At 37.9% G+C, this 16341-nt stretch overlaps 1 protein-coding gene across 1 annotated transcript in view; it reads right to left on the bottom strand.

Moving 5' to 3' along the window:
• Positions 1-14052, bottom strand: part of LOC145991537 (protein vestigial-like) — a 116538-nt gene extending 102486 nt beyond the window's left edge. Inside the window, exon 1 of the mRNA XM_083127565.1 lies at positions 13777-14052. Coding sequence (XP_082983691.1) covers positions 13777-13896 — 120 coding nt within the window. The 5' untranslated portion in view covers positions 13897-14052. The remainder of the gene's footprint in view (positions 1-13776) is intronic.
• Between the last annotated feature and the right edge of the window lie 2289 nt (positions 14053-16341).

The raw sequence follows: 16341 nt of genomic DNA, 5'->3' as shown, positions 1-16341 counted from the left end.
GCAGCCAAGATAAATTAAGTGCCTACTCCTCTCTCTCCTTAGTGCCTTTTCTTATCTGGTTTTATCTGGACAGTTCCACTATGTCGACTGTTTGAGTTGGAGAAACTTATTCAAAATTATTTTTCGATTTACCAAATCAGTATTCCAAATTTTGAAAAAATAGTTCTGTTTAGAAAACTTGTGTACTGAAGCGTGGATATTTGAAGAAATTTGATATTGTCCTTGCCAGGATGAAACCTATTTTATACTTCAAATATCATTGCGTGCACACCAACACATTTATAATATATTCTTCAAACAAGAACAAGCACTCTAGTTCATAAATATAAATTGGACAGAATTCAAGTATAGTATCAGTTCTAATATTTCCCAAATATTGTGGATTTTTGAGATTGGTGGAATGAATCAATTTTAACTGTCCACCATATCTATTCCATGCTGTGTTATAGACTCAACGCAGCTGTAGAAGAACTATCATTGATATGAGAATTCTCACAGTTTTATATAACAAACGATATACTGTATTTCTACGAAATCGTACTTTGGAACACGGACGTCTCTATGGGTTCGGCTCCTTCTTGGCTGGACCTTGATCTTCGTTCAGCAAAAACGTTTTCGAACAACTACACTATAGGATTACAAGCTCTTAAGAAATCATTTCTATTAACAACCCTTTTAGAGTATTCAATACATTCTTTGGGTGAATTGCATTCACTCTTGTCTGACATATAGTAATACAAAGTATGTTTAATGACATCACAAAACCATTACAAACGAGTGCAAATCCACGCGACGGTTTTATCCAATGCCAAGCTAATTTTTTACCTAGTCCCAATCAACTATGCAGTTAAAATACTTTGGGGCGCAGCTTCAACAGTTGTGTTTATTGTTATTATTATTATAAATTTCTACAATGGGTTCCATATACAACAGGTTTTTTTTTTAAAAAAAAATACGATATTGTATAAATAAATTAAATCCAAGTATGAGGGGTGCCCATCCCCCCCCCCAAGGCCCATGACGCACATTTATGAAGGAATATTCCCAAAGGAATGTCCTTGCTTAGGTGTGGGTTCAAACCTGGAACCTTCGATAGTGAGAACCTGAACCGATCATGCAACCGAGGAGGCTCTGGGCGGCTGTATATTATTAAATGTATCCAATACTTCTTCGTAATTCTGTTTACCAAAATTTCCACTACGAAATCGCAAGTATTTGTGCGTATGTGTTTGACTACACACACTTCAATGGGCAAAAACACGCCACTATGACGAAAGGATAGTAGATCAGAATCTATTTCAAATATGAAGTTTTACAGCTGTGCAGAAGTGGCAAGAAATAATTTCCCCGTAGGGCTACTTGTATCGAAGCCTTGTGGGTAAAATATAACTTTACCGCTCTGCATACCTTACATTAATAATGAATGTTTCTAGATTCTTCTCTTTACCTTCTTGCCCTCTTCGTTTATTACGGATCCATACCTATCACATTCCTTTCCTCGCTTTCACTACACTATTGTCACTAATTTAATAAACAATTGCTTTTCAGTACTATTAATAAATTATTTTCATCTCTTTCACTCTCTCCCTGTTTGTGCAGGCATGATGGAAGAAATTTCACAGATTGCTTATTTGCTCCCCTACTTCCCTCGGTGCCTCCCTCCTCGTAACCATCTTCATTATATTCTCTCTTTATTTCCCAAATATATTTTTGGTCTTGAACGCAACTGGTTCTAAACAGATCAAGTTGAAATGAATCTGCTGAGTTAAAACACACATCTACAGCATTGCTAAACTGTCGATTGGGAGCTATCTGTAGCACTCAGGGACAGCTTCAGCGATTCCTGAACGGTCGACTGCAGGTGTTCAGAACCTATCAATATTTCACTAAGCAATTATAGTAAACCTCCAATGCACTATAATTGTTCTCAGTTTCACGCGAAACTAAATCTTGACATTGATGATGAACTATACGTGGTAATCAAACAAAATAACGAATTTTAGAGCACTAATTGGCAAATCTAAAAAAAAAAAAAACGTGTCAACTATTGGTATCTCAATAACTGCCCCTCTCAAATACACACAGAAAACAAAATGCACCACCTTTGCGTCGATTGATGCACTGAAGCAGAGATCGGCAAACTTCTCTAAGCCAGTGGCATCGACTTCATATGACTTTTAAATGGAGGATTTAGTAAGTTATTTATCGGAGGTCTACCTACCGACCGCCAGTCTCACTCTCACCTGCCGAGGTGGGAGATCATTCAACCAGTTACGGGGTGACGTGTGGTTACCACGACGAACCCCCAGTCGTTCTTGTAGGTTGCCGTGACCAAGTTACGCTACTCATTCGTAGCGCCCCAATTTCCCCACGATGTGGATGGCCACCGGTCCCATACACAGGCCGAAATCTTAAGAAAAGCTGTTAATCTTACCCCAGGAGACTTGAACATGCGCGCATCCCGTATCTGGAGCCCAAGTGACGCCTTAGATCGCACGGGCACGTTGATGGGGAATTTACAGTGTTATCTATCTATACAGTATATATATATCACACACACACACACACAAATAAACAAACTATTTTATAAAAACACTGCTGTTGCCCAGAAAATATGTACATTACGTTAAACTTCTCTTTGGAAGATTTTTCAACTCGTGTAGATTTTCACATTTCTTGCTTTCTGGGAAATTGACAAATGAAATCTCTTGCATTGAAGTCTCTCGTGGACAGTCCAGTCAATATTAATGTATATTACGAAGAACTATTAATGGTAAACAACACACTTACAGCATCAGTGGATGCATTTCTGGTCCATCAAATATACTTGATGTTTTCTGTGTGTGGAAGCCCGTCGTGTATCTTGAAATCTGAGAAGTATAACTTTCCCTGAACGGAAAGTGTCGCGACCACAGTAGTAGAAAAATGTCAGTAATGTCATTAAAAGCCAGTATTTACATCTTGAAATGTAATTTGATATTTTGTTTAAACATTGGTCAGTAAATGCAGTATTTTTGTTGTTGATGACTGCAATTTGCTTTTTTTTTAATATTGCATTTTGGAGTAAGACGGCATTTTTTTTCAGTTCATTTAAGACATTCTTATAAAATTTTTCCTAATCTAGTAAAGTTATTATTGTACCGACAAAGTGGCATAGCTATGAAAACTTTTATTTTCACTGACTCTCCATGCTGAAAACTTTTTTGATTTGAAGGCTAGGTTTTCTTTGGTTTCAGCCTTATTCATTTTGTTACCAAGTCACCTTTGTTTACAATACATTCACCTTTTAGTACAAAATGAAAACACGTAGTACACAAAATGAAAACATATCTTACCTTCATAAAAAATGTAGCTTGGTGTCCAATAAAAAATTGTGCCATGGCTGTTTGAATTTGAATTTGAATTTAAAATTTTGGGAGCGTCAGCACTTAGGCTATTTTGCTCCCGTCACATTATACGGGGTCCAGCCCCTTACCATTGCAAATAACAACTCTAACGTTGCATAACTAAAAATTTTAAAACCTTAAAATGTTCTGACTTCTGTTAAAAGCTGAGGCTGTAAACGCGCACTCAGCACACACAAGGACATATAACAGGACAACACACACAAAATTATACTGGCCATAGTGCCAGTCGCCAGAGCCTCGTTAGTCTCTTGTCCAGGGTGCACTACGTGGAAGTGAGGTTGACTTTTGGGCGCCTACGTGGAAGGTACCCCTTACACCCCATGTGCCATGGCTGTTTATGGCGATGTTGGATGACATTTTTTCATTACTAGAATCCATGTTAAGAAAAGAAAGGTAATGTTCCCCGTGCATATAGCACCGTACCATGAAGTCACATTTATGGGATGTGGGAGTAGGGCCGTAGACATTCTCGATCTCGGACATTTTGGAGGTGATGTGACCAGCACCACGCTCCGGCGGCCCAGGTACCTATTGATTTGAGGCTGGGTGAGCCCCAGAGCGACTTTATGCGGAGACAAGATCGGAAAAATTCCTACCTTAGATCACCCACTCCTGGAATCGAACCCGAGTCTCCCGACTAGACCACCGCGTCTCACATGCTTCACTTTTAAAATGCTAATTTATCGATAGGCTGTAATTAAATTAGTCATTGTTTACAAATCTTGCAAAAACTTTATTTCTCCTAATGATTTTGTTATTATCAAAGTGGAAGTTAGTATAACAACAAACTCGATTTGTAAACATACTTTTTTTGGGGGGGGGTATTTTGGTCAGTTAATTCAGTAATTTGGGCCCCATGACTATTTTCCACTCTTGTCTACACTATGTAATTGGGCTTCCATATCCAGACTTCGTTCAGGACACCGTCGCAATGCTGAGACTAGTTTCGGGGAAAGGGTAAGAGGCGCTGGCTCCGTCCTGATTCCTCTCCGTGGGACATCTGGGAGAGAGCAATTTGCAAGAGTCCGCGATGATCCCTGACTGCGAAGGGAGGCAGACAAGGACGCCAGAAGCGCCGAGGGACCTCGCGACAACGTGAGAAGGCACCGTGCTGCGATTCCCAGTCGAGCGTCGATCTCAGTGAAGACTCCTCGGCACGTGCTTCCCACCCGGCAGCTGTTCGCCCGCGTCTTCGAGTGTGGCTTTGATTAGGAAGATAATCGCCGAGCGACACCCGGAGAGGGGTTCTTCGGAGCATCAGATCGCATCTCCAGTGTCACACGGGTAGATATTTTGCAGCAGCCGTGTCTTAGAGAGGAACGTTTAACTACCGTTGGCCTGTACAAGAGAAGGCTTTTTTTTTCGAAAATGTTTTTCCCTTTACAAAACCGATATGATATTTTACTTAGAATCCCTTTTATAGAATTCAAATGAATCGTCGTGAAGTTTTACTTTAACCGTTATCTAGATAACATTCAAAGCAAACAGCACGAGATTCTAGACGAGGACTTCTAGACAGATGTATTTTTTTCAGAATTTGAAATATCGTAGCAATTTTTCGAAAGGAGAGATTCTTGAAAAAGTACTGGCACTTTCAGGATCTCATATTTAGCACCATTGTTTATTATTGGTATTTGTGTTATTGTTGTCAAGTAAAGAAAAGTAATGCGTTAACCTCTCTGCAAATAAAAGTAACGTGTTACTTTACTTTGCCATAAAATATAGACAGATAAGAAATTTGTACAGACCTCTGCGGCGCAGTATTATACATAGAGCGCTACGACGACAGGGATTCCGGGTTAGAATCCCACTTTGATTCGATGAATTTCTCGAGTTCTGTCTGCCGTCGGGGTTTGCTTCAAGAAGAACTAACGAAGAACTTCAAGTTTTAACTTATCCTGTGTGTACACATAGACCTATGCATATGAATTGCTGAGTACCAGAGAAGGTCTCAATAAGGTCTGGTGAGGACCTGTGGGCCATAATAAGGACGACTGGTCTTACCGGGAATTATTTGAATTCGTGGAATTATCATATTTCCCTACTTCTCATTTGAGTTTTCCTTTCTTGCACGATTTCTGGCACTCTGGTCGTTAGTGGGGGATAGTCAAAATGTAATTCCCAATAATCCAGAAAAAATGTATTTTATATACACGTATGATATTTGTGTCCTGTAGATAACATGCCATCTCCAAAATAAAGTAAAGGTAACGACGCCTACAATTGCAAAATACAAATTATCCATCTCAGTGGAGAAACAGCGCTTTATTGATCAAGGAGCTGCTTTAACTGGATAACGTATGGTCAAAGCATACAATTCTATCACCGTTGTTTTCTGGCATTCTAGCCTGAACTCTAGTATTTCTTTTCAAGTAAAGGTCTCTACAATAATGTGTTCTCGCGGTGCTGGATCAACACAGAAAGAGGATCTCTAAAACAGTTGTTTCACGTAGACCTATACTGACATGATGAAGGTTTATTATCCATTTTGCCTTGACTCATCTCACTCAACAGGTCGCTAGGTGCCGTGGCTTGCCGCGAGTTGATAGCTTCCTGGAGATGAGGCCTTGCTCGAAAAGGTTTATTATCCAACGTTGCGATTACACAAAGAAGCGAAAGAGCGACAGTAAATATCTATTTTTGGATGAAATATTATTTAGTTTTTCGGCAGTGTGCAAGCGAAATGTGTCGCTGTCAGTTCTATGGATAATTACGCTGGCATAGCGTTTACACAAACGCACCTCTGTGTTACACATTTGCATACTTTTACTCATGCCAGAAGTTACATCATAGGAACGGAAGGCAAAATAGAAAGATAAATGCATCAAGTATTTTGCATGCATTTATATGAATTACTTTACAACGATAGTACAGTTTTGCTTCGTCGAGGGACTTTCAATTTCGACGTGTAGGAAGTTATTGTGTTACAGAAGCAAATAACCAAGCTAATGAGGCATCTGAGCCAAATTTACTGGCCAGCAGTGGACGAGAACGCTTCATACGTGTTTCACCATGTCCGTTCTTCCTTTCCATTAGAGTTCAGTATGTAAATTCTTGTGGAACGTGAATCCAATCGGTAAGTTGTGACATGCCCGGCCGTTCCTCACAATGCAGCTTGATTCGTACGTCACATTCGTTGTTTTATGGCCTCTGCATTTTTATTTATGGCATAATTTGTTTTAGCAACATTGTATGCAAAAGTACATGCAAGGCTTCTTTGGATCAAGATATTTTTGGTCCTTCCTTAGAACAAATTGCTTGATGAAAAGTTGAAGGCCCTTAATTAAGTTATCGGAAAGTGGAAATAAATATTCATGTCGATTTGGAAATGATGCGCTGGTTGGTCACGTGTGGGCTCATGCCCAGATGACTTAATTTTACGATGTTATTATGTTGCAGAATTAACAAGGTGATTTTATTTTCAGGTGTGCATGCTTTCATTTTGTATATTTCAATTTTGTGTTGTGTGCTTAGTATAAGTGAATGTTTATAACATGAGCTTTGGAGTTATTATAAGTAGCAGGAGCGTATATTCTAGGCTATCTGCGAAGCCTGAAGTCTAGAGAATAAAATTCAGGAGAAAAATCGATCAGAAATTGTAAATATTATTATTCATGTCAATGAGATGATGATTCTGATTCTGTAGTTGGCAACTTGATTTCTTATGAGTTGGTAACCTCATTTCCTATGAGTTGGTAACCTGATTTCCTATGAGTTGGTAACCTGATTTCCTATGAGTTGGCAACCTGATTTCTTATTAGTTGGAAACCTGATTTCTTATGAGTTGGGATAGCCCAGATCTTGGACTCAGTATACGCTACTGATAAGTAGTATATCTGTTGTAGTGATGGATAGAGTAAAGATACTTGAGAGGGCATATTTTTATAGCGAGGAATATATTCTACCCATTTCCAATGTTTCACTGGCAACGGTGAAGGCACATTGGACAGGGTTTAAACTTTAACAAAGAAATTAAGAAATAAACAAGGGAAAAAAAACTATGCACAAACCACCAAAATTATAATGACACTATCTTAGATTTGTTCTCAAATACTCGATTTATGATAATTTTGATATTAAATGTACCATTCTCACCCTAAAATCATCCTTACCGTCCAAAATTTAAAATTCTGGGCCAACTCTTGCTGAATGTGCCATACGGGAGATAACAAAATGTTCAGATAAGTTTGTCTTAAGTTGCTTGTCTTTGCTTCTGCTATACATCAATAAATAGAATATTCTAGGTAAATAAGCATCATGGAATTCTAGTAAGGGTAATTAAATGTGAAGAAATGGAACGCTGGAATATCAATATATAGGTGGCATCAATATGTAAACAAAACCGGATCCAAGCAGTTGGGAAGGGCGATAGTCCCCTTCGTCTTCCCCTAGGTGCATACATTGCCTGATATACCTCAGGGGAAAAAATGTTGAATACAAGAGATTACAAGGAATGAAATATTTATTTATGTTGACTAAACACGTTTATTTCATCTCTTATGTTAAGGATAAACAAAAACGTGTGTTAAGCTTTACTAAATTTGCTAATTTTGATTAAATTAATTGGTTATTTTAAACAAATTACAAGTTATTATTAAAAGTTTGCTGATGAAAAGTCATATGTTCGTCGTCTGTTTAAACAAGTATGTGGTCACCAGCGCCGATTTTTTTATTTTCTTTATTCCAAACAAGCATTTGTTTTCATATGCTCGTGAACTGAGGTGGATCTAGCGCATTGCGAAATCAGAGCTTTGTTTTTGCTTTTGATTATCTTTCATCCATTCCTCTTATATCGTAGCTATATACTGTGTCACTTGGTATAGCACACTGCACCTACTTAAAAGATTGACATGTCTCTACATTAGGTGTTGGTTCACTACCAATAATGTTGACAAGCACCTAGGTTAATGCTACACTACAACCTGAATTCCCACGGAACACCAAATAAAGTACTAAATTACAACCCGTTTATGAGAAATTGAACCTTTACATTATTTTACACAGGTAGAGAGATGCTTGCTCGCGGCTTGGGGATGCTTAGCAACGGAACACATTCAGTTGTTTCATGTAAACTTCCCTGAGTGATAGTAACCTCTCGCATCAACCCCATTTCCACTTGGAGCACTTCTGTTTCACATATTTGCAGTGTCGAAAATTGCAACACTGACGAGGAAGTTTTAAGAGTATTCAACAAGATACTGTATACTCACGTGGAAGCATCTATAGAATCCAACCATGAAAGAACAAAGACGAGGATTCATTTGTTCCCGCTTCAACAGAAATTAATTTACTTCCTTAGGATGCACACGTTATGATTATGATTGGTTTTATTATTCAATTGGAATAACTATAAACACGAAATATGAATCGCAGTATAATTACTATTATTCACATTCAAGTCAAATTATTCATGAACTGTGCGAATTATTTCTGTTGAGAATGTGATTGGATTTCATGTAAGAAAAAAAATAATTAGCTCAACTCTTGATAACTCAAACATTTTCTACTTCAGTGCGCTGTGTTATCCAGTATGTTAATTTGAGGTATCATTTCATTTTCTGTTTATTCTATAGTTTTTCCTCAAAATACCCATGTGTGTGATATCCACTACAGCAGTGGTTCTCAAACTTTTGTCTCATTCTACCCATTAGTCGTAGCGTCTAACGTACCCCAGCCATAGGTTTTCTCCGAAGAGTGCGTTTTGGGCAATTTTTTTGGCTGTCTGATTGGTGGGGCGTTATTGATATGTTGGAGGTGTGTATACAGCAATGGCATTCGGGCTGTACGTAGATGTGGAAAGATGGTAAACATTAGAATCCTACGTTTAATACTTTATTGACTGTTCCTATGAGAAATTACAAAAATAAAAATGTGAAACACATGTATGCTAAGAAGTTTATAAAGAACATTCATTTTCATTTATCTTCTCCCCAGAATTATTGAAAAAAAGTGAAGAAAAAAGTTTGTAAACAAACTGTCAAGCACAATTTTGGAGTTTTTATTGTAAATCCTCAGAGTTTCTAGTGAGAAGGACGTGCCTGCATAGCCTGACACAGTTTCTTCATCTCTGGTTGTGAACTTGAACCTTTCAAGCGGAGATTCGGCTCCAAATTTAGTCTATTATAGATTTCGAACGAGTCTTTTATTTCCAAACATGAAACAAAGATAAGAGTGTTAGTGCAAAATCAACCTTAATTTCCTGTTGAGTATACGCGTATGACTACAGTATACGTAGAAATAATATGTTATTGACATAAAGATATGCAATATTTACAATTTCCGTCAACCATGCATAGAAACTTAATCATGATTTAAACCAAAGAGCTCGTTTACCCCCATGTTATCTATGAAATAATAATTATTTACATCACAGTACAGTTCTCAACTTCCATCTTGAGCCTTGTCAACGACTTGCTGAGAGATATCGATTTATAAGAAGGAAAACCAACCTTTAGTTCCCGGGAAATATATGGAGTTGAAATACTAGAATTTAGAATTTTTTATGAATAGAATTTAGAATTACTATCGCCAAATTGTATGGTCAGTTCTTTATCATTCTCCTCGCTTGAAGTAAAACTTTGAAATAAACCTTTCTATCTTATCTTTGTCACTTTAAATTTCATTATGCAAAATTAAGTATACATTTTTACACGTTAATCTAGCGCTTAGCTTCATTATTATTATTATAGGAAACAAATTAGTGTGTTAGCTGATAGTTTACGATATTAACAAGAATATTTGATGCAATGCTCCACTGTTGATGCACTTTAATGCGTTCCTTTCTGTTCATTTAACACATAGTAACACACGGAAAAAAGAGCATTGGCCGGCCCCCTTGGAGGAGTGGTTATCACATCGTGCTACGACGCCAGGAGTCTCAGGTTAGAATCCCGGCCTGGACATGAATGTCTGTGAGTGTACATTCATCAATTTCATCATATCATCACTTATCCACATCTTCGCAAATTAGCCAAAATTGGCACAAGAAGCGAAGTAAAATAAAGCAAATCAATCCAATCCAATCCAAAACAGTAATGAAGACATATAGAAGTTTTCAAAATATCGTTTATCAATTGCAGGAATGATTTTAACTTCAATAACAATAATCGATATTTATACTTTTTTTCCTTTGGTCAATGAATCGTTTAAAAAATATTTAACTCCCAAATTAGATATTTTTCCTTATTTTTGCTTCGACCTTGTTCCAAGTTCTCAATAATATAACTTTTTGAACTGCAAATATTGCATTTAAGGAAGTTCAATTCAGGACATGTGCTTATTATGCTTGGATTAACCAAGAACCCGGTACACATAGAATTATGTAAATGAATACGATTGGTTAAATTTATTGTAATGAATAGAAAAGACCGAGAGAGTAAGTGACAATAAAAAGTAATCATAGAAATTGGAGAAGCAATTTTAGAAAAGTGTCAAATTCAGAAACACGTTACAGTACAAAAGATGAAATGCAGTCTATTATAATCATTGACAGCAAAACAAATTCGGTGAAAAGTACTGAGCAGGAAAAAATTATGACAGAAAAAGTGTGAATTAAGTACAGAGAAATAATGAAAAGCGAAGAATAAAAAGATATATTTAATAATGGACTAAAATAGTACTAATTAATGAGATATAAAATATAAAAGAAATGTAACAACAGTTTCAAATTAATTGGAACATAGGTTGGAAATCCAATATACATTGAAGCACAATGGACTAATTAACAATTGATTTTAAAAATAGGTGCAGGAATATTTTGAGAATGCAAAGAGGATGAAGAGGCAGAAGATGGAACGAAATTTTCTATTAAATAAAATAAATAACAAATGAATTTTGAGAATAGTTGAAAAATATAAATGGTGTTATTATTTCTATCAAGATGATGAATTGCAATTTAAAATGTTACGTACATTTATATTCATTAAATAGATTTGGAAATATGGAGGAAAATTTCTGATGAATGTAGCATAGAAATGGAAAATAAAATATATAACAAACTCTCTACATAATTTGTACATACTTCAACTTATTTACTTATTTGTGAATTGCGGAAGGAGAAAGTATGTATAAAACTGTCATCCGGTCGTGGATTTTGCACTTGTCACAGGAAACATACGCCCACCAGGGATTAAAATTGTTATATGTACTTGGCACTATCTTCTGGTTAGATAAGTTTATTAAATCGTTCTTATAGAAAAGAGTAGGTAAGCTCTCATTCTTTCCTCTTTTTTTTTTTTTCTTTCTCGCAATGTTTTCCCGCTCTCCATCGCAGCGCTAGAAGACCACGCCAGTATTTTTGCAGAACCTTGGTCTCTATGCGCCGCGGTGCGTTGTTATTGGTTAGAGGGTTTAAAACTAACTTACAGTTTGATAATTGGGTTATATTTTGCGTCGCTACTGGTAAAATGCAAAAGCGCGTCGATTGCGGATTGGAATCGGTTGAAAAGGGGATGAACCTAAGAAATGCAGCTGCATGGATTGTTTCCGATCTTCAAATTCATGATCCATCTTGCCGCAAGTTTTTGGCTCACGTTCTCTAGGAATTTGAATCAATCAACTCTTCCTGTTTATATTATCATACTCCTCTAATAACAGCAGATGTAAGTTTTGTTAGGAAAAAGTCTCCAATAAAATTGCCGAGAATGTAATTTATGAAGAAATTTCCAAATATCCTTCTACGTATACTACTGAAATCTTTGAATAATTACTAATTGTTTTTCCTTTTTTTAGTATTCTGTGTGGGAATAAGATCAGATCATATTAATTTACTGTGATTCTTTTCCAAAATATATGGTTGTTATTATTATTAGGGATTGTTGCCATGCTTCTCGATATGCCGTTATGTTTATTTCCCGTATTTTCTTGGAAGTTAAAATTCTTAAAGTTATATAGATTTCGTGCTGTGTTGAATACATCTGCTGTTATAAATTTAATATTTTACCGACATATATATTATCATTAATTCTTCCTCTTTCCTTCCTCATACTATGTAAAACTGCAGTGACATAATTTGCAAATAACTTTAAAGTAAACAACGCAAAAATTTATCAACATTTTGAATAAAGTCTATTCTTGACGGAGATCAGATCCTGGGCCTGAATTTACACGGAATCTGCAGCCATGGCGTTAACGTTTCGTAATACTCGGGCGCTCTTCGTTTCATCTACTTTGTCCTTGCGCCTTCGCAGTCGACTGGCGATTGGTTATTTTGGTTCGTTCAGCCTGGACTTTTAATGTAGCTCCTTTTTTTTTCTTTCTTTCTGAAACCTGTATTCGAGAGATCCCCGGTTTGAATCTTCGTAACTGTCAACTTGACCAATTTTCATCGTAGTTTTCACATCTGCTTGGTCTAAATGGTTTGTATTTTGTTATTTTGCGTCACTTTCCTGCCAGTTTTGACGAATCGCGATTATGAATGGTGATTAGATGGAAGGATATCACAAACACACATGGACGACACTACACAAACGTCTGGGAGGATTATGCTGGCTGTGGGTCCATGCGCCAGAGCTTCGTTCGTCTACGAAAATGCAGTCTGGGGAAAGAGGTTGACAGGACACCTTTTTAGATTGTCGCTGGATGTTTTTTTTTTTTTTTAAATAATAGAATAACGCAGGATTCATCGCAAAATAACATGCGGCGCAAATTTTGCAATATATAGTATGTTGAAGTTTCATATAGGCTATATTTATATTTAAAATTATGTCTAATTTTTTTGGTATTTGCCAACATTTCTTGAAACTATTGTGCGTGCTCAATATCGGCACTCACACGCATCGTCTATATAGACCTATGTGTAGTATTGACGGTAATTGAACACATGAGTTGACTTAACTTATGGTTAACCACACTTTGTTTACTTATGACGCTCGCTCCTGTAAATGATATACTCGGCTTCTGTGCGTTGTTTTCGCACTTGGCACGATTTATATAATATTATCAAAAGTCCAAGGCTTCTAGACCTCTATGTTTTTCAAAAATTTACTTCGTGTTTTTTACCCCTCCCTAGTCTATGTAATGTTTTTTCTTCATATTTTCCGATAAGGTGTTCCGGTAAACTGAGCATGGCGTTTGATTGTCAACACTGACAAACTTTGGTTCCCTTTGGCGCGCTCACGTAAAGAGTACTTTTGTTTCCACATGCTCTCGTACTTTCCGGAAAATTTTTCTTTCTGTTTCGTTGTGCTCTCTTTCAACCTCTTATGTTAATCGCGACGATGAGAATGAAATATGAAGTGATGGAATCTACGCTGGGACTTCAGGAAGGTTCGAACCTGAGATCTTTGGCTTGGTAGCGCTTCAGGCTGACCAGAGAAAATCGGTTTATTGATTGAACTTTAGGCAAGGCACAAAATGCACTGGTACTCACCCGACTGTCATACTGGTGCGAGAAGGCCGGGAATGGCCCTGACCTGGAGACGGGGGACGAACTCGGTCTCTGGTAGAGGTACGGATAGTAGGCTTGGTACATCACCTCTGTGCAACTCATGTCTCCGCGTCCATGCAACCCAACACCGGGTATCCAAGTATTGGGTTGTCCAGCTCGGGTTTCGGGCGTTAACTCACAGCCAGCGTTAGAAGGGTACCGAACACGTTTGGGCCAGGAAAAAGTAAAAACTATTCTCGTACCGCGTCGTAGGAAGAGAACGTTGAACACCGGCACGGCGTGCGACACTATGCCAGCTCGGGAACGGCAGCGCTGGGTGACTCTCCCACCCCCTCCCTCTCCTGCAAACTTCTTTCAGCGTGGAGGGGCGAGGCGGCGTGTAGCTATTGTGAAAAAAAAGGGGGGAGCCCCCTTTCGGGAACCGGTCAATCGCGCCGCAGTACGTCATCCGTTGCCTTCCTCGGCGCGGACCAATGGGCGTCCGCACAGCGCCCGGCTCGCGCGTTGATTGACACGCGGTCCCCTGCCCCCTGCCGACGAAACCACGCCCACCTCGTTTTCTCGGGATAATACCGGAGATGGAGAGCAATGAAGACTTTTCCCAAGTCCCTTGCAGTGCGGTGGCTACGCTTCACGAAAGGGGGGAAAGGGGGGGGGGCAGACAATGCGGAGAGGGGAGGAGCACCTTTTCAGCAGGCGGTGGTTCGAGTTATGAAGTGGCGATATCCCTTAAACCAAGAAGTTGTTGGAATGAAATTGGGGTGCATTAAATAACAAACTGACTAGGGAGAAAAGGGGAGATTATTATAGGTTTTTTTCCTCCCCTGGCTCGGTTTCGAACACGCCCAGATAATTCTCTTGTTTACACTCCAAGAAGTTAAGCCAAAGGGTGCCTTCTCTTGTTCTTCACGCACGACTGATTCGCTAAAGAATGAATCCGCCCGTGAACTCTAAGGTATTTCCCCGATATTTCCCACGAAGTACACCAGAGCGCAGAGGGTGTCTTTACCACTCATTCTCCTCAGCCTGTCAACAACAAACGTTAGGTTAAACTAATATTCATATTTTTAAATCAAAATATCACGTTCTTCCTACTTCAAATGTTTTCCCCAAACTTTATGTTTTTCCCATATTAATGTTCTTTCCTCTCTGCCTATATCACGGTTTCTTCCAATTTCTCCGCTGTTCTAGTACAAAATTATACAACTAGCTCAACATGGTTCTCCTCATCCTTAAGTGCAATAGGGCAAAGTATTATGAGTGATTTTTGTATCTTTCCTCCCTGTAAATCAACTTTTTCTTGCTTCTCGAGATTTTATTTTATATTTTCCAACTTCAACATTGAAATAGTAAAATGCAACATTTCAGTATTTTCAGATGTTATCACCATGCATATCAGTGCAGTGCTTTATTTACACACACACACACTCTCCCCCCAATTTTAAAAGAAACAATTCATTTGTGGTCAATTTCGTGATAAATATGCACCTTTACACCAACAAAAACAGGGCTATACCCCTAGATAGGAAATTCCGGATAAACACTTGTTTGGAACAAGTGTTCTCGCAGTGTTGAACGCTTTTTTTTAGTTGGTGTATTAAGTCCACTTTATGCACAGTAAGGCTAATCGGGACTTGACCTACAGTTTAAAGTGGAATCCGAACCACTATGTGTCTCCACCGGGTATCGAACCCGGTACCGCTTGATTACAAGGCGGTGACGCTACCACTGCGCCATCAGGGATGCCTGCTAACACCGATTTAACCTGGCTGGTAACCCGAGAACGCTTGTTCGAATAAGGTCACCAGGGAAACTACAGTTTCCACCTGCTTCAATTAAATATTAACATGAACATTATAGCTCTTTGTCTACCAGGTTCGGTGCAATGTGATCAGGCGCGTAGGTGGAAGCTGAGGCTGACACCCACCTTCAAACCAGAGCCAAGGTTTCCCTGGCACTGGATTAGTTTCAATGTTTCAGAAATCTTCATTTTTCATTTTATTTTCCAGAAGATTGAATGAAGTGTAAAATTCTTTAACGACGGAGATTATAATCGGAAGTGCTACTTCAAGCAGAGGTGGATAACAGATATTTAAGGATTGATCACTTTTTTTCCAAGATGTATATTGTCCTCATTATTTGTAAAATAAAATATTTATTTATTTCATTTCTTTATCTATCGCAGGACCGAAGTCCCACTTGCGTTGAACATAATATGCACAAATATAATGTTAATAATACACACAAATGTTTACAATAATGTTAATACATAAAATAATAATGTTAAAATTTAAGATAGTGTAACAACATATTATAAATACAGTTAAAACTAATTTACAGTCAAATCCAACAAAATATAAACTTTTACAATATTTTGCACCTAATAATATGAATCGAAAAATACAATGTCCAAATCATGCACTAGGAATAATTCATTAAACGATTCCTGAACTCTTAATATTGGAGAGTTTTTTTGTACTACGTTAATTCCATGATTTATTCATTACATGATTATGATTTACACAGACCCGTAGAATTTTGCACATA

The sequence above is a fragment of the Lepisma saccharinum genome, chromosome 1, assembly GCF_977018435.1.
Source record: "Lepisma saccharinum chromosome 1, izLepSacc3.1, whole genome shotgun sequence".
NCBI lineage: Eukaryota > Metazoa > Arthropoda > Insecta > Zygentoma > Lepismatidae > Lepisma > Lepisma saccharinum.
Note: the sequence above shows the minus strand (reverse complement) of the source record. Positions and strands in the feature narration are given on the sequence as shown.